General features: G+C 39.4%; 1 protein-coding gene across 20 annotated transcripts in view; it reads left to right on the forward strand.

The window, feature by feature from the left end:
* LOC106079313 (protein couch potato-like) overlaps positions 1 to 23,418 on the forward strand; it is a 324,431-nt gene that overhangs the window by 216,945 nt on the left and 84,068 nt on the right. For all 20 annotated transcript variants that reach the window (XM_056016890.1, XM_056016891.1, XM_056016899.1 and 17 more), the window contains one exon: positions 7,075 to 7,107. In XM_056016890.1, coding sequence (XP_055872865.1) covers positions 7,075 to 7,107 — 33 coding nt within the window. The remainder of the gene's footprint in view (positions 1 to 7,074; positions 7,108 to 23,418) is intronic.

A 23,418-nucleotide genomic window follows, 5' to 3' on the forward strand; every position in this document is an offset into this window, starting at 1 on the left:
ATAATAATAATAATAATAATAATAATTAATAATAATAATAATAATAATAACAATAATAGTAATAATATGAAAAGTAATAATATCTAGACAGAACGTGTATCATGGGGTATTACATTTCTGTTTTTACCGTTACCATAATTATATCCTCCAGTCAGTATTAGCTTTAATGCCCTGTAAACTTTCTGCCTATTGATAGCTACATTTTACACACCGGACGGTATGTTCTGATTGGTGGACTTGAAAGAGTTTTAAACAACAGAAAACAAAAGCAACTGAATAACATCCTAAGTTTATTGATCTAGATCTTTGTGCGATTATTTCATGATTTAGTCTTGCCTTCCAAATTTGTCATAAATATACTGTCTGTCCTTTGCTAGGATTGTAATTACTTTTGTTTGTTAAGACTTGTTATAAGAAATAATAAGATAAACTCTGAATCTAAACCTTCGCTGACTTGCAGCCAAAGTCAAACCCGAGATAGTCTTAAGGAGTCAACCCTGATTTTAAAAAATCGTGTAACGTTGACCCTGATAACAGTGTTGCTGACTGTCGATGACTTGCGATATGTAGGATAATGCAGACAACTAAACTGCTGTAGGCGTATTAGATCTTAACATGTACATCTTGAAATAGCTTGAATAACTTCTTTGTGAACAAAACTAATTAAAATTTTTATTACACTGTAGACAAAATCAACTTGAGATGAAATAAAAATCAATTAAGTAGAATTTAGGAATAATATATAAAATGGTATTTTGAACAAAATCTGACTATAAAAACACTTCTTTTCAGTCTGGCGTTCTGGAGTTGTCTCTCCTGTGTAAGACCACTGACGACAATGCCGTTTCACTTGCATCATTCGCGTCCAATCGCTAAACTCTCCCCCCCCCCCGGTCACCATAGAAACACACACAAACACTTTAAAACAACCAGCTAGTTGCATTCTGTGCTACATTCGAGCTGGCCCAGTGACATACATTGCACCTGGTACAGGCCGTTCCAAAAGATGCGTAGTTAAAGCGGAACTGCTGTATAGGCGACATTATTCTGACCAAAACCAAAGTTCAGGCTCCATTTTGCCCTCCACGATATGAGCCTTGACATTGAAGAATGACAAGGGCACATAGCTCTGCACATATATCAGAAGGCTACATACGAATACACTGGCGAAAGAAACCTATTTAAAAACACGCAAACATTCACATCTTATTGAGTTCCAGATGTTGTCTGTGGAAAGTAGAAACATCACTGTGATGCAGTCTAATAGTAGCCAGAGTGGCCTGTATCTTTACCGACCAATCCCTTCAACCTGCCCACCCCCCTGTCTCCACATAAGTTTTCTGGATCTCATCTAGCTCCCGCCATGTTGCAGACGCACCAACTTTCCGAGGATGATTCTTTTGATGAGCGTCGGTGATATTTATTTGGCACAGCCGATTACCCCAGCCGCTCGCCCCCTCCCCCAGCGCCCCTGCCCCCCCCCCCCATCCCAACCGCAACCTCCATATTTGTTCTTATAACCTCCACATCGTGATCATGAATACACCCAGTGATCGATAGTTTGATGAGTGTGAGCTTAGAGCTGAACAGATATACGGAGATCTAGATGCAGTGACAGACAGACAGGGCAGACACACTGCATAAAGATGTATGGGTGTGCAGACAGACTGAGATACGCACGCACACACAAATATAGAGTTACGTATGTAAAGACAAATTAGATAGTCAAACATACAGAGATAGGCGGGTCTATCTGTACAGAGGCAGATGTGTACACAAACGTACGGATAGATATGATAGGCAGAGATATATCTTAGAATGTGTAGACAATAATGAATAAAGACACAAGAGACACACTGACATAAAGACACAAGAGACACACTGACATAATGACAAAAGAGACACACTGACATAATGACACAAGAGACATACTGACATAATGACACAAGAGACACACTGACATAAAGACACAAGAGACACACTGACATAAAGACACAAGAGAAATACTGACATAATGACACAATATACACACTGACATAATGACACAAGAGACACACTGACATAAAGACACAATATACACACTGACATAATGACACAAGAGACACACTGAGATAAAGACACAAGAGACACACTGACATAAAGACACAAGAGACATACTGACATAAAGACACAAGAGACATACTGACATAAAGACGCAAGAGACATACTGACATAAAGACACAAGAGACACACTGACATAAAGACACAAGAGACATACTGACATAAAGACACAAGAGACATACTGACATAAAGACGCAAGAGACATACTGACATAAAGACACAAGAGACACACTGACATAAAGACACAAGAGACATACTGACATAAAGAAACAAGAGACACACTGACATAAAGACACAAGAGACATACTGACATAAAGACACAAGAGACATACTGACATAAAGACACAAGAGACATACTGACATAAAGACACAAGAGACATACTGACATAAAGACACAAGAGACACACTGACATAAAGACACAAGAGACATACTGACATAAAGACACAAGAGACACACTGACATAAAGACACAAAAGACATATTGACATAAAGACACAAGAGACATACTGACATAAAGACACAAGAGACATACTGACATAAAGACACAAGAGACACACTGACATAAAGACACAAGAGACATATTGACATAAAGACACAAGAGACACACTGACTTAAAGACACAAGAGACACACTGACTTAAAGACACAAGAGACACACTGACATAAAACACAAGAGACATACTGACATAAAGACACAAGAGACACACTGACATAAAGACACAAGAGACATATTGACAGTGACTGAGTTATAAATGTATAAACAAATAGAATGGCAGACGGATTTGTCGATCAAACAAAACCTTTCGCTTTTAAGTAAGTCAAGTTCCCCTTTCAGACCTTGCAATCTATAGGGCAGATGATGTATACGTCATCTGTTTCTCTGGCTTACAGTTGTGTTTATGGAGCGCCCAAAAGGGTTTCATGTTGTCAGCACACAACGACGAGCTGGTTGGAATCAGAGGCACCCTAAGATCCCGAAATTAAAACCCTAGTCTTCACCAGAAATCGAACCCGGGACCCCGGTTTTGAAGCCAAGCGCTTTACCGCTCAACCACAGCGCCTCGTCTTTTACGTTTGAATAGCGCCTATTTCATGCTTATAGAATACACAGATCGCTTTGGTACATGTGTGTTGGGGGGGGGGGAGGCATTCCTTGCTACCTTTTTGAGCTAAGCAAACACAACTCAGCTCAACTCTGGTTTCAAACTCGAGACCCCTTGGTAGGGAGCCAAACCCAGGGCCGGTCTTAAGCTTAGGTAAACTAGGCAGCCGCCTACGGCCTCCGATCGGCACAGGACAGAATTGCGAAACATAGATCCCATCTCAAATATAGCAGAACTCTTATGAGTCTATGTCTACTAGTCAAGTTCTACGTCTCTACTATGATTGAAGGTTTATTCACCAATGTTTAGATCTACTTGTTAGACTGCATATGTTAGAAGACCAATGTTTAGATCTACTTATTAGACTACATATGTTAGAAGACCATTGTTTAGATCTACTTGTTAGACTGCATATGTTAGAAGACCATTGTTTCTTCTTTTTGGTGAAGTGTTGAAACGTCAGTTCTAGTCTGGTGATCATGCATCTTCCTAGCTGTCGTGCAGTCGGCGTTAAATGAATGTCACTAATCTGTTGATTTAGACATAGATAGAGGAAGGTTTTTAATTCATTGCGTATTCCTCGGTCTTATTTTTTATTTTATTTTAATAATTCATTTGGGGCCACACTATTCACTTGGCATAGGGCCTCAAATTACCTAAGGCCGGCCCCGCTTACACCCCACAACTTTAATAGCAACATTTTATAGAGACTTCTCTATACTGATACATAGATTGATCGACAGAAGAAAGGTGGGACGAGGTAATCAGTAAATAAAATTCTTTTGAATCATCGAAAGTATCAGTTGCAGATTCGATCTACTGGAGAAGTATTTATGAAAGTTTGTGACAAAAACCTTTCAGGAAAACAAGTTAACTTCTCACTTGCAATAAAACATCCACATACGTGATTTTTTTTTGTTCTTGACATTAAATGTATCTTACTAAAAGGTGTGCTGCCCATAGTAAATCTATATCTGCCCGTACCACTTTTATCATTACTCGGCCTAAAATAAAACAAATATGGCACCAATGAATGCAAACTCTCCTTGCATCCAGGTAGCAATGTAAACACGACACGACCAGAAATGAGAGCCACATTGCCTACATTTGACGAAAGGCCAATTTCTCCTGACTTGTGAGTGGCCACGATGAACAATAGCATTTTAAGGCGGAAATTTTCGTTTAGCCGAAAAGAAAGTTTGTCTTAAGTCTTCTAGAAGACTTGCGGGAATTTCCAAAAAAACTTGGAAAGTCATGATAATAAACAACGGTGGTTGCTATTGGTTTTCGAAGGTGCGTGATATGTGCGATTGAAAGTCAATTTGGCAATAAAGATAATGTAATGCCCATGGTGTAATCGATTGAATAATAAGCGATAGAGTAATGTGATGGGGCAATGAAGGCACCGTAGTGCCTAGGATGTAATCAATTGAATGCTAAGCGATAGAGTAATGTGATGGGGCAATGAAGGCACCCTAGTGCCTAGGATGTAATCCATTGAATGCTAAGCGATAGGGCAAAGAGAGTACCATTGTGCCTAGCACTAAATGGCTGTTTATTTTTTTTGAATAGATTCGTCTGGCGTTATCGACTATGAATATTTATGCAAATTTTCAATTTTATCCGAGAATGAGAAATGGGAGAAAAAAACGTGTTATAACTTTTAACTAGACAGACAGACGGACGGATAGACAGACAGAGTTGTAAAAATTATTACAATAGTCTTAATTTTATTCTGTATAACACTGTCATAAAGTGGACGTCTAATAATTCCTCTATCTATGAAAACATTTGTTCTGTTAACGGAAGAGCTGAGAAATGTTGAGTCTACAGAGTTCAAAAGTGAAGAAAAATTATCATAGACCACAGACCTATATATATATATATATTATATCTAGACTGGAAAATGAAAACAAATTATTATCCTCCATTGATCAACTCACAGACCTATATATATAGATTATTATGTATTAATCACAGAACTATATATTCACGCAAATTCGTGAAATAAAGCCATTTCCTGCTATTTTCCATTAAGATAATGTCTTCAAATGCTTGATCGAAATAATTCACGTCTATTGATTTTAGTCGGCTTATGTACATTTAAATAGATTGTTTTGTTTTTATGTATCTAAAATAATTATAATTATGAGACGAGAGTGCTCTTATTTTCGATGTTTAATTACTAGATCTAGATCTAAACCTTAAAATTACGTTACATAGGTTAGGGTTGAAAAAAAAAAAAAAAAAACTTTACTTCTTTTAAATGCTTTACAAAATATCGCCTTGTTTCAGCTTTTTTAAAACCCTTTTTCGCGACATTTTTTTTTTTAGTGTTAAAAGATCCCCATGTCTAGTCTAGATATAATATATGTAAATCTGTGTCATAGACTTTTAAGAATAAAATAAAATCACCAGTTTTTTTAACCTGTTTACCGGACACATTAAAAAGCTATTTATAGTTGGGTTGTTTCATCCATTGATGATAATCTCTAATAAATACTTTTTTTTATATTATAACAAATCTTATCATATAAAAGAAAAATGAACAAACCTAGACTTTCCCAAATTTATGGGGGTAAAAAAAACAGGATACAAAAGTGTTAAGTGATAGAAAGACAATGGAATGACCTCATTTCATCCATTACTCTCGAATCCAAATTAAAAGTAAAGGAACAATTTAAAAGAGAAAATGTGTCAAATGTTTTAACAGGGCGGGAACTTGTATTAAAAGAAACATTACATTAAAGGGCATTCTAACATTCTAACACGATTGATTTCTGGGTCCTAAGCGTTATTAGACAACGTAATAGATTTTAAAATGTTAAATAATGAAACAATTAAAATGTATTTTTATTCCCTGAGTATTTAACTTTATCTACAATTAATAATATATATGTATCGAGTGGTTAATGTATCTTCTTAATGTAAGGCTACATTTTTGGGCGATGTGTTGCCATAGTAAGCCCAGTGGCGAGAGCCTCTATTGTTTTAGTGTTGTCTTTTGTCTGCCCCAGTTCATGTCTTAAAAATCTTAAAGCTAGCGGAGTAATTCTTACATCATCATCTTTAAAACCACGGTTAACTCCCTTTATAACCTATTTTTATTTAACATATGCATGCAAAGTTCGGTAAGACGGAAATACACAAACATTTTATGACCTGGGGACCCCTTTATATAGTCACCATTTGCCAGCATACTACTTCTATATGTAATATCCATAAACACTTCACTGGCACAGTGGCTAGTGTGTTGGCTGAGGAGGCTTGAGCCCCCAAGTTCGAATTCAAGTAATACAACTTTAAAAAAAAATACATAAAAAGGTATCACTTCACCCATATACCCCCTTCTTCCACCCTGCTACCATTTCCTAACTGGTCCCGACAAATGATAGGATCAAAGCGCATTGAGAAAGCTAAGAGCATGGAACGGCGATAAACAAAAACAATTGGTAAAAAATATTTCTAATCGAACAGATTTATTGTTGTTAGTCTACGACTATTACACGTTTAATTATATGACTGATCTAAACTAATGGATAAAATTGCACTTGACATAAGCTTATTTTTTTTTAGTATTTTTTTAGTATTTTTTTTCAAATGTATACTAACTACGATTCTAATACCAATTCGCTCCTTAAAGTAATGACACTTATTATGTGTTCTCTGCATATTTGCAGTTTGTAAATGTACCATATTATGTAAGATCAATTGTTTAAAACAGAGGCGACGCTTGGGTTGATATCAACTGGTGCTGCCCGCATCACTTACACTCCCCACCCCAGCGACGCCACTGCTTTAAATTTTTGTTGTTGTATTTTTGTTACACAATGTGTACACTTTTATATTCATATTTTTTTTTCCTGTTACAGTTATTACAGTCTGGAGGTGGTTCAGTTTTAGAGGTAGGTAAATTGTTTTATTGTTATACATCTGTTTACCTGTATATCTGAATTTATGTCTGCATGTCTATTAAAAAGTTACCTGTCGTTAAACGGAACATCTGCCAGTTTCCTGTCTGTGTCATAGGCAGCCTGTTTATTGTTTTGTTTCGCCGTCAGTTAAAAGTCAGTTCGTTATTTACTTCTGTTCTGCCTCTGCACTTAACTTCTTGTTCATACGATGGGACTGGAGGCGCGGTGGCTGAGCGGTAAAGCGCTTGACTTCCGAACCGGGAACCGGGGTTCGAATCCTGGTGAAGACTTGGATTCCACCCAGCTGTAATGGGTACTTGACATTAGTTAGGGAAAAGTAAAGGCGGTTGGTCGTTGTGCTGGCCACATGACACCCTTGTTAACCGCAGGCCACAGCAACAGATGACCTTTACATCATCTGCCCTATAGACCACAAGGTCTGAAAGGGGAACTTTACTTTTTATATGATGGGACTAATTTCTACTATCTCTCTCTATCTATGCCATTAGGGCATGGAACAGGTTGTCTGAATCAGACATGAAAACCACCGACTCAGAAGCTTGTCTCTAAATAACACACAGAACAGGAATGACACCTGGATATGCGTAGGACGTAGTTATCTTATTTTTTGAAGAAACGTCTTCAATTTATAAGATAAGGGCTACTTATTTTCATGTTTCTATACTCAAAATAAGAAACAGATGACCTTTACATTATCTGTCCTAAAGATAGTAAGGTCTGAAAAGGGCAGAAAAGATTACAATTTCTAAGAAAACTGTCCTGGTTTAATGTTAGTGAAAAGGCGTTGGCGATGTTTTATCACGCTCACATCTGCAATATTTTAAGTTTTAATATCACTGCCTGGTACGGCAATCTGAGTATTAAAAATAAAAATAAACTTTATAGAATCCTAAATGCTGCTGTTAAAGTCATTGGCAAAAAAACAAAACAAAAAAAACAACATTTGGGCAGCTGTTTAAGACAAACAAGAGAGACACCGATAGCAAAGATAAAAATACACAAACACTCTTTTGTTCCCCCGGCAGTCAAATCATTAAATAGAAACAGTCTGATATAAACTTTTCACATGTAAATTATGAGTGAGTTTGGTGTGAATGTAAATTTTGGTTTTGTTTAGTTACAATGTTTTGTTTGGTGTAATGCACAAATTGTTAGACAAATTTCCTTACGGGCAATAAAGATTATTATTATTATTCTTATTCAAAATCTCTATTAACAACAAAACTGCATGGATAATTCAACAGGAAACACTAAACGATGCTGCCACTGCTCTTTCGTACACCACATTGTCTTCGTGTCAGTGCAAGAATAACTTTTAAGTTGGCAACACTTTGTCATCATTACATCTATAACAAAAATATCCCCTCATACCTTATACCAATAGGTGCGGTGGTTGAGCGGTGAAGCGCTTGGCTTCTGAACCGGAGTCCACCGGCTCTAATGGGTACCTGATATTAGTTAGGGAAAAGTAAAGGTGGTTAGTCGTTGTGATGGCCACGTGATACCCTCGTAAACCGTAGGCCAAAGAAACAGATGACCTTTACATCATCCGCCCTCAAAGTCTGAAAGGGGAACTTAACTACCTTATACTATAGCTCCTCCTTTGTGGTCGAGGCTGAGCACATTTCTCACATCCTATGCACTCGACGATGACTTTGAAGTCCAATCCTCGCCGGCTGCATGCGTGGCATGGGTGGGTTAGGTCAGTTGCAGATAGGCCTGCTTCTTCTCTCAGCTTTTTGTTGGTTCGGCACTCTTTCACCTCATACTGTAGTCAACTGATCACTTCACTTCACTCTTGTCTCCAAAACATAGCAGTAATCCCAACACATTTAACAGCGTACGCTTATGCAAACGTTACACTATACTTTTTAACCCCATTGAAATTTAGGCGAAAAACAAACAAAAAAACAAACGAATCAACAAAATCTTATCTTAATGCATGATTAATTATGAATTAAAATGTGTTTCTCTTCTGTGACCTCATTTATTTTTCTTCACCAAAATGTTAACAGCGTTTAGAATATAATCATTTTGCATTCCTAATTTTTTAAATATACATTCCGCTATATAACTTTAATGCTATGCATGTTATATAAACGAAATTTTGTTTCTTTTAAAATGCCAAAGCATTGTCCATATACAAGATTTTATCGCTGGCAATGTGATAAATAAAAGAAAAAAAAAAGGATCATGAAAGAATACAAAATAGAATTGATGAAATGAAATAGGAACCCTATCTCCCTTTTAACAAAAAATGACCCTTATTAGATTAGTTGTTGTACGATATTCTAGTTGTCTTCCCTTGTTATGTCTCCATTGTCTTCCCTTGTTTGTAATCTTTCAACATTTCGCCTGAGTCAATTATTCATTGCCTTGCCGGCTTATTTCATTGTTACCTCTCTTTCTCACACAAACATACACGCACACTTTAACCCTTTCAACCCCACCAGATCGTTTTAAGCATTCTCAACCCTCCCACTTCTCTTTTCACCCCTTCAACTCTCCTAAAAACTGCATGCAGTAGTCGTGTTACAAAAAGAAAAAAAACAACAACAGCAAAACAGCTTCCCTTGCATTAAACTGCAAGATGGCCAATATTGTTAGCTGGCGGTTAGACCAACATTTAAATTTTTTATCGGCTATGGCGAAAGTTGTTGAAGCGAACATTTAAAAGCGAAAAAAACACTTTCTTCCTCTTCCACTAGACCCCAGTTGACCTACTTATTTTTTTTCTTAAAATTTTTCACTGTCTTTCCCCTTAAAACCTAAATTTTTAAAGCTACAAATGTAGATTTCATCTCGAACTCTAAATTTGTCTTGTTCGACACAAGGATCTTCAGCCTTCCCATCAGCCTTCTCTTCCAAGGGTCCCAAAAAGGTTCGAGATAAATCCCTTTTATAAACCTTTGACCCTGGAAAGGATTTAATCACGTGGCCAGGGAGAAGGACGGCTCTTCTCCGACCCTTCAGTCTGGGGCCCCCATCAAAAAGATGATCATATCCGTTTTGCTCGTGGGCCACGGTCCATTGAGCCAATATAATAAGTTCCCCCACATCCCATGCGAGGCCGGAGATCGAGCCCACGAGGGGGAAAACTCCATATTGTTATGCTGGGGACCGGTGCAAAGGATGCGGACGGGGTAAGCAAGCCCTTTTTCTATCCTCACCACGAGCATGTACGCTGGAGGCTGTGTTAGCTCTCATTCGTAGCCTATCCGCTTCCCCGGGCGGACGTATACACGAATGCGCCGCCTTCCTCCAACTTCCCTCAGCCTCACCTGCAGACAAACCCCTCCTAACCTCCTTTTCATCTAATCATTTCTTCTTAATTATTAACGAGCAAGCTAAGTGGTCCGTAGAAATAAGTCAAAGGCGTTTTTAACCCCTAACAACCAGGCTAATGTGTTTCCAGGTGAATGGAAAGAAGCCTTAAGAGACTACACAGTTATGGGGTTAAGCTACCAATGCGAGCGTATTATAGAGTCATACTGTGTTGGCGATAACGATATTTGAAAAAAAAATTGTTTCTCTATACATTTTCAATGTGACTTATGAAGCTGGAGAAGTGATATCTAGGTTTCCACTCTGGATATTCAACACTCACAGCTCTGTTTGATTTCAATTTTTGGTCTACATGAATGTGTGCTTTCAAATCTTACCATTTTCTACCTTTACCTATCCCTTAGTCTGTTGGACCGTTGGGGCAGCATGCAAGATTCGTCGACAGTCTTTCTCCATTCCTCCTCCCTGTCTTTTGCCTTAGTTAGAATCTCTTTCAATGGCAGGCCCGTCCATTCTTTTATGTTGTCCTTCAATCGCTTTCTCAGTCTGCCTCTTCTTCTTTTTCCTGGTACTGTTCCCTGAAGGAAGGTCTTTGCGAGGATCTTGTATATGGACATAGATTTTGAGCCTGCGTTTTTTTAACGGTAGTTAGCAGGTCATCATGGGGTCCAATCGCTGCAGTAACCCCCTTTCTCTAATCTTAAATTAATGACCGTAATTAATTATATCTAGGTCAACAGATAGAGAAGCAACTGTTAATTAATGTTTCTGAAGAGGATCCCTGTTGCACAACTCTGATTGGTCAGTGGCCCCTTCACTGCCATGCAGCATCCATGTGCCCAAGTGTCAGACAGAAGATTCGTAAATGGTATCGACCACGCTTAAAATTTTTTCAGTATCGATCTTTGTTTTCATCAATAATTCATCCCCCGTGTCGTGGCTAGTGTATCGCAGCGGAGTGTCCTTCCTCTTTTTACCGTAATCGGTAATGCCCCCCCCCCCACTTCATTTTTTTTTCGTCCGGTCCGGGTGGTGGGAGCGGAGGTGGGTGAGCCTAATATCGGTCAGACGATCGCGGCGCGGGGTGCTGAAAGTGAAAACCTAGGGCAACAAGATGCGGCATAAAGACGAGCGTCGTGGCGTTAAAAAAAAAAGGGGGGCGCTCAGAGACAAGATGTATGTCACAGCATGCACGTTATGGGGCGAAGTGACGGACCAACATGTCACACCACATGGGATAAGCTATGGCGTGTCCTGCGCATAATGTTGTGCCTTATTGTTTGGCCATTGATTGATCATATTATCGAACGTATCGTATCGTTGCGTGTGTTATATTAGCTAATTAAGCATTAAGCAGCTTTAGATATCATAAAACGGCAGTATAGTAACTGTATCTCACGATCTCATTGGTAGGGAGAACTGGGTTAGAGGGCATGGCTGCCTGTGTTTGTGTGTGTGTGTTACGCGCTCTGGACTGTTGTCCTGAGTTCGAACACTGACCGCCAGTCGCTCTTAATCCTGCGGGAGATAGGGGCTTGGATGCAAACCAATCCTCAACTCTGAAGGAACATTCGAAACCTGAAAAACAAAACAAGCATTCCTAAACGCTAAACGCTCAAATAGCTACCCCGCATCGGCTGGGGAAAGTGCCAGGTTGCCAGGATGTGCTAGAAAGACAGTAAAACCAAGTGATAGGCCGAAACCTCTGACACAGCAAAGAGCTATTGGTCTAAACTGCCCACAGGTTTGCAGGTCAGTGTTCAGACCTATAACGATGGGTGTCGGATGGACAGACAGCACCACCTTAAAACCAATAGCCGCAGAGTAGTGTCAACATTGCTAATTGCTTTCAACTCAATGCACAGACATAGCTAGACACGTCAATGACTTTAAATTAACCAAGCATTATTGAAAAACAGGATATGAGCGATATGGTCAATGGTCATTGGTCTTTCTGTAGTGACGTAGCTCTGACACTGGGACAGTGCGCTTAATTAACCAAATCCCTCCACTTTTCGAGGTCAGCAGCTGTTCTTAGCAGGATTAAAAGAGAGAGGCCGGTCCATTCTTTTGCGCTATCCAGCTTTTCTTTGGGACGCCCCTTTCTTCGTACTCCCTCCAATGTACCTTGAAGAATGACTTTTGACAGAGTGTCGTATCTTACAATACCGCAGAAACAGTTCAGTTTTCATCTCTTCACAGTATTGCAGTATGTATTTAGTTCTGCTAGTCAGAGTGTTGACTTGTTAACACAAACTCATTTCTCTTCTTTTCCTGGTATCTGATACCCTGAATATTTCTTTAGCATTTACTCTCGAAGTCTTGGAATTTTCTTTCATCATCAGCGTTTAGTGTTCAACTTTCACAACCGAGACCTCTAGTTAAAAATTAAATGTCAAGGAAGCTTTTTTGAAAGATCACAGTTGTCAACTATATAGAAAAGAAATAGGGTCTTCCATAGTTAGTGTCTCCAATAGTTAGTGTCTCTCATAGTTAGTGTCTCCCATAGTTAGTGTCTCTCATAGTTAGTGTCTCCCGTAGTTAGTGTCTCCCATAGTTAGTGTCTCCCATAGTTAGTGTCTCTCATAGTTAGTGTCTCTCATAGTTAGTGTCTCCCATAGTTAGTGTCTCTCATAGTTAGTGTCTCCCATAGTTAGTGTCTCCCATAGTTAGTGTCTCCCATAGTTAGTGTCTCTCATAGTCAGTGTCTCTCATAGTCAGTGTCTCCCATAGTTAGTGTCTCTCATAGTTAGTGTCTCCCATAGTTAGTGTCTCCCATAGTTAGGGTCTCATAGTTAGTGTCTCCCATAGTTAGTGTCTCTCATAGTTAGTGTCTCCCTTAGTTTGTGTCCCCCATAGTTAGGGTCCCCCACAGTTAGTGTCTCCCTTAGTTTGTGTCCCCCATAGTTAGGGTCCCCCACAGTTAGTGTCTCCCTTAGTTTGTGTCCCCCATAGTTAGGGTCCCCCATAGTTAGTGTCTCCCATAGTTAGTGTCTCTCATAGTTAGTGTCTCCCATAGTTAGTGTCTCCCATAGTTAATGTCTCCATAGTTAGTGTCTCCCATAGTTAGTGTCTCCCTTAGTTAGTGTCTCCCATAGTTAGTGTCTCTCATAGTTAGTGTCTCCCATAGTTAGTGTCTCCATAGTTAGTGTCTCTCATAGTTAGTGTCTCCCATAGTTAGTGTCTCCCATAGTTAGTGTCTCTCATAGTCAGTGTCTCCCATAGTTAGTGTCTCTCATAGTTAGTGTCTCCCATAGTTAGTGTCTCCCATAGTTAGGGTCTCATAGTTAGTGTCTCCCATAGTTAGTGTCTCTCATAGTTAGTGTCTCCCTTAGTTTGTGTCCCCCATAGTTAGGGTCCCCCACAGTTAGTGTCTCCCTTAGTTTGTGTCCCCCATAGTTAGGGTCCCCCATAGTTAGTGTCTCCCATAGTTAGTGTCTCTCATAGTTAGTGTCTCCCATAGTTAGTGTCTCCCATAGTTAGTGTCTCCATAGTTAGTGTCTCCCATAGTTAGTGTCTCCCTTAGTTAGTGTCTCCCATAGTTAGTGTCTCTCATAGTTAGTGTCTCCCATAGTTAGTGTCTCCATAGTTAGTGTCTCTCATAGTTAGTGTCTCCCATAGTTAGTGTCTCCCATAGTTAGTGTCTCTCATAGTCAGTGTCTCCCATAGTTAGTGTCTCCCATAGTCAGTGTCTCTCATAGTTAGTGTCTCCCATAGTTAGTGTCTCTCATAGTTAGTGTCTCCCTTAGTTTGTGTCCCCCATAGTTAGGGTCCCCCATAGTTAGTGTCTCCCATAGTTAGTGTCTCTCATAGTTAGTGTCTCCCATAGTTAGTGTCTCCCATAGTTAGTGTCTCCCATAGCTAGTGTCTCCCATAGTTAGTGTCTCCCATAGTTAGTGTCTCCCATAGTTAGTGTCTCTCATAGTCAGTGTCTCCCATAGTTAGTGTCTCCCATAGTCAGTGTCTCTCATAGTTAGTGTCTCCCATAGTTAGTGTCTCTCATAGTTAGTGTCTCCCTTAGTTTGTGTCCCCCATAGTTAGGGTCCCCCATAGTTAGTGTCTCCCATAGTTAGTGTCTCTCATAGTTAGTGTCTCCCATAGTTAGTGTCTCCCATAGTTAGTGTCTCCCATAGTTAGTGTCTCTCATAGTTAGTGTCTCCCATAGTTAGTGTCTCTCATAGTTAGTGTCTCTCATAGTTAGTGTCTCCCATAGTTAGTGTCTCCCATAGTTAGTGTCTCCCATAGTTAGTGTCTCTCATATTTAGTGTCTCCCATAGTTAGGGTCTCATAGTTAGTGTCTCCCATAGTTAGTGTCTCCCATAGTTAGTGTCTTCCTTAGTTTGTGTCCCCCATAGTTAGGGTCCCCCATAGTTAGTGTCTCCCATAGTTAGTGTCTCTCATAGTTAGTGTCTCCCATAGTTAGTGTCTCCCATAGTTAGTGTCTCCCATAGTTAGTCTCTCCCATAGTTAGTGTCTCCCATAGTTAGTGTCTCCCATAGTTAGTGTCTCCCATAGTTAGTGTCTCCCATAGTTAGTGTCTCCCATAGTTAGTGTCTCCCATAGTAAGTGTCTATCATAGTTAGTGTCTCCCATAGTTAGTGTCTCCATAGTTAGTGTCTCCCATAGTTAGTGTCTCCCATAGTTAGTGTCTCCCATAGTTAGTGTCTCCCATAGTTAGTGTCTCCCATAGTTAGTGTCTCTCATAGTTAGTGTCTCCCATAGTTAGTGTCTCCCATAGTTAGTGTCTCTCATAGTTAGTGTCTCCCATAGTTAGTGTCTCCCATAGTTAGTGTCTCCCATAGTTAGGGTCTCACATAATTAGGCTCTCCCATAGTTAGTGTCTCCCATAGTTAGTGTCTCCCATAGTTAGTGTCTCCCATAGTTAGTGTCTCCCATAGTTAGTGTCTCCCATAGTTAGTGTCTCCCATAGTTAGGGTCTCACATAATTAGGCTCTCCCATAGTTAGTGTCTCCCATAGTTAGTGTCTCCCGTAGTTAGTGTCTCCCATAGTTAGTGTCTCACATAATTAGGCTCTCCCATAGTTAGTGTCCCCCATAGTTTGGGTCTCACATAATTAGGCTCTCCCATAGTTAGTGTCTCTCATAGTTAGTGTCTCATATAGTTAGTGTCTCCCATAGTTAGTGTCTCCCATAGTTAGGGTCTCTCATAGTTAGTGTCTCCCATAGTTATTATCTCCCATAGTTAGTGTCTCTCATAGTTAGGGTCTCCCATAGTTAGGGTCTCTCATAGTTAGTGTCTCCCATAGTTATTATCTCCCATAGTTAGGCTCTCCCTTAGTTAGGCTCTCCCATAGTTAGGGTCTCACATAATTAGGGTCTCCCATAGTTAGTGTCTCCCATAGTTATTGTCCCTCATAGTTAGGGTCTCACATAATTAGGGTCTCACATAATTAGGTTCTCCCATAGTTATTGTCTCTCATAGTTAGGGTCTCACATAATTAGGGTCTCACATAATTAGGGTCTCCCATAGTTAGTGTCTCCCATAGTTATTGTCTCTCATAGTTAGGGTCTCACATAATTAGGGTCTGTATTTGTACCTGTTACTTCTCTCTCGTGGCTAAGCTCAAAACTCGAAGTGTGTTCTGTTTCTGTGTAACACCTTGCACTCCTACAGAGTGTGCTCGAACCCAGGATATATTCATAGGGCTTTTAGTAACAGTGCTAAAGACGTCCTTAACGACAATGCTGTGTTCACCCTGAAATGTACCATTGACGTTAGGGCTAGAACTCTGTCTTAACTTATTATGCAAGAGTTACGTTCTTGCTATACGTTCAGCCCATACCTTAACTCTCTCATTCGGTGATGCCACACAGGGGATTGACTTTGGCCAGGGATTCTCAAACTTTTATTTTCTTCCGAATCCCTGTTATGTAGACATATCTTTCAAAGTAGCCTTCTCTTTTCGACGTATCCTAGTTGTATATATTTTAGAAGCAGTATCTGCTATTTTGAGTTTGATTTTTATTTCAAGTACTTTTAGCTTGTCAATCGACAATCCTCTAGGGTCATTTGTAGGTTGAGAAACACTGGCTTAGGCTATCCCTAATTGTCACTGCTTAATTATTTACGATGGCGTTTGCGTCCTTCAATAGAAGGGAATAAAAAGAGGCAGACAGTCAATCGAACTATAAAGTTCTTTTTACATTGCGCTTTCTCTCTCTCTCTCTCTCTCTCTCTCTCTCTCTCTCTCACACACACACACACACACTCTCTCGGTTTCTATCTCTCTCTCACACTATTTCTGTCTCTCTCTATCCTTACTCTCTCTCTCTCTGACTCTCTCTCTGTGTCTATTCCTCTCTTTGTCACTCTCTCTCTGTCTCTCTCAGTATGTATCTCTATCTATTTGTCTCTATCTCTCTCACTCTGTCTCTCTATCTCTCAATATCTCTCTGTCTTTCTCTCTCTCTCTCTCTCTCTCTCTCTCTCTGTCTTCTGTCTTCAATGTTCCCAACTGGTCCAGGGAAGTGATAGGATCATTGAAAGCTAAAACCATGAAAATGCGCTTAACAAAAACAATTGCTACCAATTATTCTAATCGCAAACAAACTTATTGTCGCTAGTCTAGATCTATTACAAACTTAATTTACAAGACTGATCAAAACTAATTAATACAACTACACTACCTATAACTTTTGTTGTTATTTTTTTTTTAAATAAAAAAAAATATTTTTTGTTCGATTACAGAGACATGTCAAACACTCACTAATCGATACAATTTTGATCTAAACTAAACATGTGCTAGCTGATGGGCAGTCGTATACCGATTATAACAAAGTATCGAATATGTAAAAAGTTTCACTAAAGACCACTTTGCACAAACAATCAAAACAACGAATTTATTGAATGTTTCGGTGATTTTTCTCCTTTGCTAGCAAAAAAAAAAAACAAAGCAAAGTAAAGAATTACTTTTAAGCAATGTTCCTAAACTCTATGGCCATATTTCAAGGTCCTCTGGGCTCGTAACTACCTTCCTTCAGGGAGCAGTACCAGGAAAAAAACAGGCAGATAGAGAAAGCGATGGGAAGACTACATATAAGAATGGACGGGCCTACCATTGAAAAAGATTCTACCCAAGGCGAAGACAGAGAGGAATGGATAAAGATCTTGTTTGGTGCCCCAGTGTTACAGCTTTCCTATTATATAATTCTTATCTACTTATAACTCGGTACAAACTACCCTAGGTCTCGATACGTCTAGGTGTCCCTGGTTCAGCTGTATTTATAAATAAACAAGTAACACTGGATCAAACACAGAAACTTTAATAACCTTTACGGGCATCTCTGTCTGACCACTCTCTGACAACAAAGCAAACTTCCGGTCATTTGCGCAGAATGTAAAAATAGATTATACACACATTCATCCGTGACACCCAGCGTCCAAGAGACTAAGGGATAGGTGAAAGTGAAGGTGAAAATTCCCATGACCTTTGAAATTCTTCGTCCTGAAAATACCCAGATATATCTTAAAATACCTAGCATCGGCATCTCTGGGTGCAACCACAAGAAACTCGACACAGCCAGAATAAAAAAAAAAAAAAGCAAAATTATCTCCGGTGACAATGAACAAATTGTTTCCCCCTGTTATTTTATCACCCAGAAAGAAAATGAGAACAAAGAGAAGTAATAAATAATTTACACACTTTTATATTGTTCCCAGCGTTGTAACCACACACACACACACACACACAATATACACATATAAACACAAGGCCTTACACACACACGTTCGAGATCAGTTAGTTCCCTTGCAAACAGCATTCCAAAGGACATATTGATCATTATTAAAGTAATGGAAGTGGAAAAAAAGGGAAATAATATTTCCATTCTGTGTACAGGAATTAACGTCCCTGGCTACGGTTCAGTTTGAAACAACATATTAATACAATTATATAGCCTTGTTAAGATTACAAAGTGTGTGGGTTTTTATGAGACACAAGGTCAAGGATTATCTAAGCTGGGTCAGATGGCGGAGGAGGAAGGGGTGGGGGACGAGACCAATCGTTATAAAAGGCCTGAACCCCTGACCTGCAACGTCACAACCTGTAGGCAGTTAAGACCAATAGCTCGTCGACACGTCACAAGACTGTGCTGTGTGGCAACGAGCTACTGGTCTCCACTCTCCACCGTTGTGGAGGCCTTCTAAAAAGATTGGTCTCGGTGGGGACCATCGGGGAGAGATCGTCTGGGAGGTAGTATTCTGTAAAATGCGACCGCAGAGAGCTCTGCATTACAAATGAGAGAGGGGTGTGAATATCAAGTTGATAAGTAAATTATAATTTGGTTTTCTAAAATTTACATATTTTTCAGTACCTAGCTCACACTTTTGTCATAATCAGTGCTTAAAAGTTAAAGTCATTTATTTTGACATCTTTACAAAGCCTCAGCCTCAATTCAGCCTGTCGTCTGCCTGGTCAAAAGTTTGTACACGTTATTTCTCCTACACCCAATCTCGGATCAAGCTGAAATTTTGCACAATTATTTCCTTTACCTGACAACACAAGAATCAATTTAAAAAAAATAACCCATTAGTAAATTAGCTATAAGTAATTAATTATTTTATTTGGTGTCTCAAACAGAAAGAATTTGTACTTCACCGGAGTGGTGGTGTAATCTGAATTAGTCCTTTTTATTACATTGTCTTCTGAGTCTTAGTGAACACAACATTAACACACACAAAAATAGTACAAGACTGTTTAAACAATAGATAACTATACAATCTAGCCTCCTCATAGGCTTTCCACTAGCATAGTGGTTACTGTGTTGGCTTGAGAAGCCTGAGAAGGCTTGAGCCATGAGTTCAAATTCAGGTCATTCCCCTTTTTTAAAAAATAATTTTATAAATGCTTTTTTATTGTTAGTCTAGATCTATTACAAATTAAATTACATAACTGATCCAAACTAATTGAAAAAATTTATTTTTTTTTTAAGTATTTTTTAATGTTTTGTTTCCTTGTTTTTACGATCAAGTAGAAATGTTTCACAGTAACTCTTGCTGCGTCATAACACATGTTTACATTACCAAAAGATCCCTTCATTCGTAATTGAGTTAATCAACACAAACTTATTTAAGTTCGTTTATTTTGCATGTTTCGGGTGTTCCTTCGGTGCTGAAGATAATTTACCTCCTTGTCCAAACATCCTGCAGGACGACGGGGGATGGGAGCGGGCAGGGTTTGAACCTGGGACCATCGGAAATTCCGAACGACAGTCCAGCGCGCATACCACATGACCAGGAAGCAATTTACCATTCAATCCCAGTATTCTAAGAACTATATAGTATTTTTTCTTATTACTAAGGAATATTCCTTTTTTTATGGCATATATGCTAGGTATGATTTTACCCGACTTTACTCGGGTGTGTTTTTTTTTCATTCTACTATGTGTTTGCTTAGATATAAAAGGTATTTATGCTCCTTTAATAATTCGTGAAAATATCTAGTGAGGGCTTGAGAGCCCCATGCGCAGCACCTGAATGGGCCCCGCGATAGCAGAAATTATAATTATCTTTGTTAATTTTTTTGCAAAATGTCTGAATCATTAGTTACGTTGCTTATAGGGCATAAATCAATAATAGAGGACAGGGGGGACAAAATTGTTCCCGCGGAACAGTTATAATACTGTACCTGGTGTTGTTGAGTTGCCAATAGTGCAGTACCTACGTGTGGCGCTATGTGTTGTAATAATGAAACAAAAAATACAGCGTCAGTGGCGGACGAGCCTGTTCGCATGATGTGGTACGGTATAGATGGTCTACGCCTACGGCTAACATGCCCCCGTATGACACTCGTCCCGCGTACGGCTAAGGCCGCCTCTGCTTATGAGGTTCAAACCCTCTCACCCTACTGCCCTGCTGTTGTGTGTAATGCGCGTATGTCACCATACAGGTCGGTCATAGTGGCAACTTCTACACCATACTTTCAGCATCTATCACTAACTTCATTTACCTTTGATTTGATGTGTCTGTATGTGTATTTAAATATGAATATATCGACACTGGCAACTGGGAAGAGGTGGCACTGGACAGATCCACATGGAGAGAGAGCATAAAGGAAGGGTCACGGATTGCAGATGCCATACACAACAGAAACAGAAAGAATGGTGAAAATACAATGGCGCCTGGTGATTTCATATGCCCAACCTGCGACCGCAGCTGTGTATCAAGGATTGGCCTCTTTAGTCACACAAGAAGTTGCAAAGGGAAAAGATCATCTCTCGAGACGTAAAATGCCACAGTTATGAATATATTGATTACATTTGAAAAAAAAAAATTCACAATATGGAAAACAGTGGACAAGACAAAAGGAAGTTTAATCTATGCAAGCTAGGGCATGTTCCAACACAAGAGAATTGCCAACTTTTTGATAATCTCTTACCAAACAATTTTTGTATTAAAGCGTTGTCGTGGCATTTTTTCTTTATAAAAGATTTTTTTTTTCGTATTACCTCCCTTGATGTTTTTCATTTGCAACATGTCTCACCTTTTCCTTCCGGTGTTTTCATGAGTTATTTCCCTTTGTTTTGTTTTTTAAAGCTCGTGTGGCCATGTCTCCTTTTTATTTTTCCATTTCCTCACTCTATGTCTCTTTAGAACCTTCAGCTTGGCAAAGCTTCTAGGTACCATTCCATGTAATCAATCTTTTTGTTTGCTTTTTTTATAACCACAAATTCTGTAAGATGATAGCCTATAGTGTATCAGAGACGAAATCTTTGATTCTCCTTCACAATAGGGAAATACATTTACATATTTCGAGTGAAAAAAATTAAAATCACACAATTTATTTAAAACCTAGTGTACTCTTAACCATAACTTTGGGCTCAGGTTTTGTTATTTCTTCTTTTAAAAACATATGTTTCAAGTCATGTGCGAGGCCCCCCACCAATCGGGTGACTTAGGCAGATGCCTATTATAGTTTGCCTTTGCCTAAGGCCGGACCTGTAATTGGCATTTAGTAACAGCATAGATTTAATTAGGATCTATCATCAATATGTATGTCGTAGACCTAACTTGACTCAGTAACCTTTTATCGTTCAAGCTATTTTGTCCAGCTGTAATAATCATAGGAATCATCTTTTTACTTACTTTGTCACCCACATCTTCCCTTCACTGGTCCATTTCTTTTACCATCGGAGTTTTATCGCTGGTGGGCGTTTTCCTATCCCAAGGGAGACAATAAAGAAAGACATGGAGAATTAATGGAGTTATGCGCCCATGGTCTGGAAGAGGCCGGGTTAATAACTATAAGACCGAGGCACTAACCTTTACAAAGGGAAAAGTAATGGCTTTCCTGAAAAAAAATTGAACTTTTAAGAAGAACTTAAAGCAACAACAGTTGAAGTACATTGCATGAAAACAGGGCTGAAATTCCAAATCAGATTCACCCAGGGCCGGATTTAAGTATATGCATGCCCCGAGGCAGATGGGTTTTTACGCCACTACACTTTTTTCGAAAGCTTTAATAAAAATCCACTTATTAATTTAAAAAAAAATACTAATATAAAAAAGCATGCCAGATTGAAAAAGAAAGGAAGTACTTTTAAATTATATTAAATTTTCCTTCAAATTAAATAAAAAAGTAAACTTATTTAATATGCAAATTTTAGTAACAAAAACGTCAATTTTTAGGATTTACGCAATGAAGTAAATTCAGAGTTCATTACGAGCATACCACAATCGGAAACTTTTTAACCACGACAGTTTACCTTCACCTATCTCTTAGTCTGTTAGATCGTTGGGGCACCAAGCAGGATCTGTCGTCCGTCTTTCTCCATTCCTCTCTATCTTTTGTCTTGGATACAGCCTCTTTCAATGGCAGGCCCGTCCATTTTTTTATTTTGTCTCCTCATCGCTTTCTCTGTCTGCCTCTTCTTCTTTTTCCTGGTACTGTTCCCTGAAGGAAGGTGTTTGCGAGCCCCGGAAGTCCGTGTAATATGGGAATAGTGTTTTAGATTGCGATTTTACAATAGTTAGCAGATCATCGTGGAATCCAACCGCTGTAGTAACTGTCTCCAACCTCTTCGTCTGTGAAGCAGTCTTTAAGATGCCAACTGTAAGATTTTTAGAGTTGGCAACAATGCGAAAAACAAATGTTTTGAAAAATACGTAAAGTTGCTGACCCTTCGAAATATTGATTGTTTATTCTCTAATGTGGGGTCCCTTTTCTTGTGGATGCATCTGACCTGTACCTACGCCTGCCTTCCCTTACATCCGGCCCTGTATTCCCCCCTTTCCCCTTCCCTCACACGGACGCACACTCCTCCGTTCACCTCGCTCTTCTCCCCAATCTCATTAAAACAAAAGCTCGCCCACGATCAATGATAATTCGCACGTGTGTGGAGACCAGGATCCTAAAAAGGGGGGTCGGGTGTTGATCGATCCCACTCCAAACATCTGATCTATATGGCACATGGCACACTGAATATTAAGGGACGATTCTGCCAAAGCCAGATCAGGATCTCGGCATGTGTGAATCCATCCTGAGGGAATTCGCCACTGGCATCTGAAATTTTCATGTTTAACGCGTTTCACAAGTTTAAAAAAAATAATAAATCGCTGAAAAAGTTTCTATCAAAGACAAAAGTATTTTTCCAAACGAGGTAGCAGATGTTCAAAACAGCATAATTCTATGTAAGAACGGGAACAGGGAAAGAATGTTAAAAAAAAACGAATCCAAACTGTCCCCGGCCGCCCCCCGTTTTTTTTTCTTTTACCAGACACACTCAATTTACACCTCCCCCCCCCCCCAACTGGGGCAAAGTATATTGACCTCTTCACCTTTCATCCATTTACATATTAACAAAGACTCACCCAAAGAGAAAATAAATAGTTAACATAGCCATATGGCTGGAACAAGCTACTAGCTGCTCTAGTCAGTTTAAATGGGGGGTGTGGGATGGCTGCCTGGTCGTGTGGTTTGCGCGCTGGGCTGTCGTTCGGATTTATCGATGGACCCGGGTTCAAACCCTTCCCGCTCCC

This window comes from Biomphalaria glabrata, chromosome 18 (genome assembly GCF_947242115.1).
Source record: "Biomphalaria glabrata chromosome 18, xgBioGlab47.1, whole genome shotgun sequence".
Lineage (NCBI taxonomy): Eukaryota > Metazoa > Mollusca > Gastropoda > Planorbidae > Biomphalaria > Biomphalaria glabrata.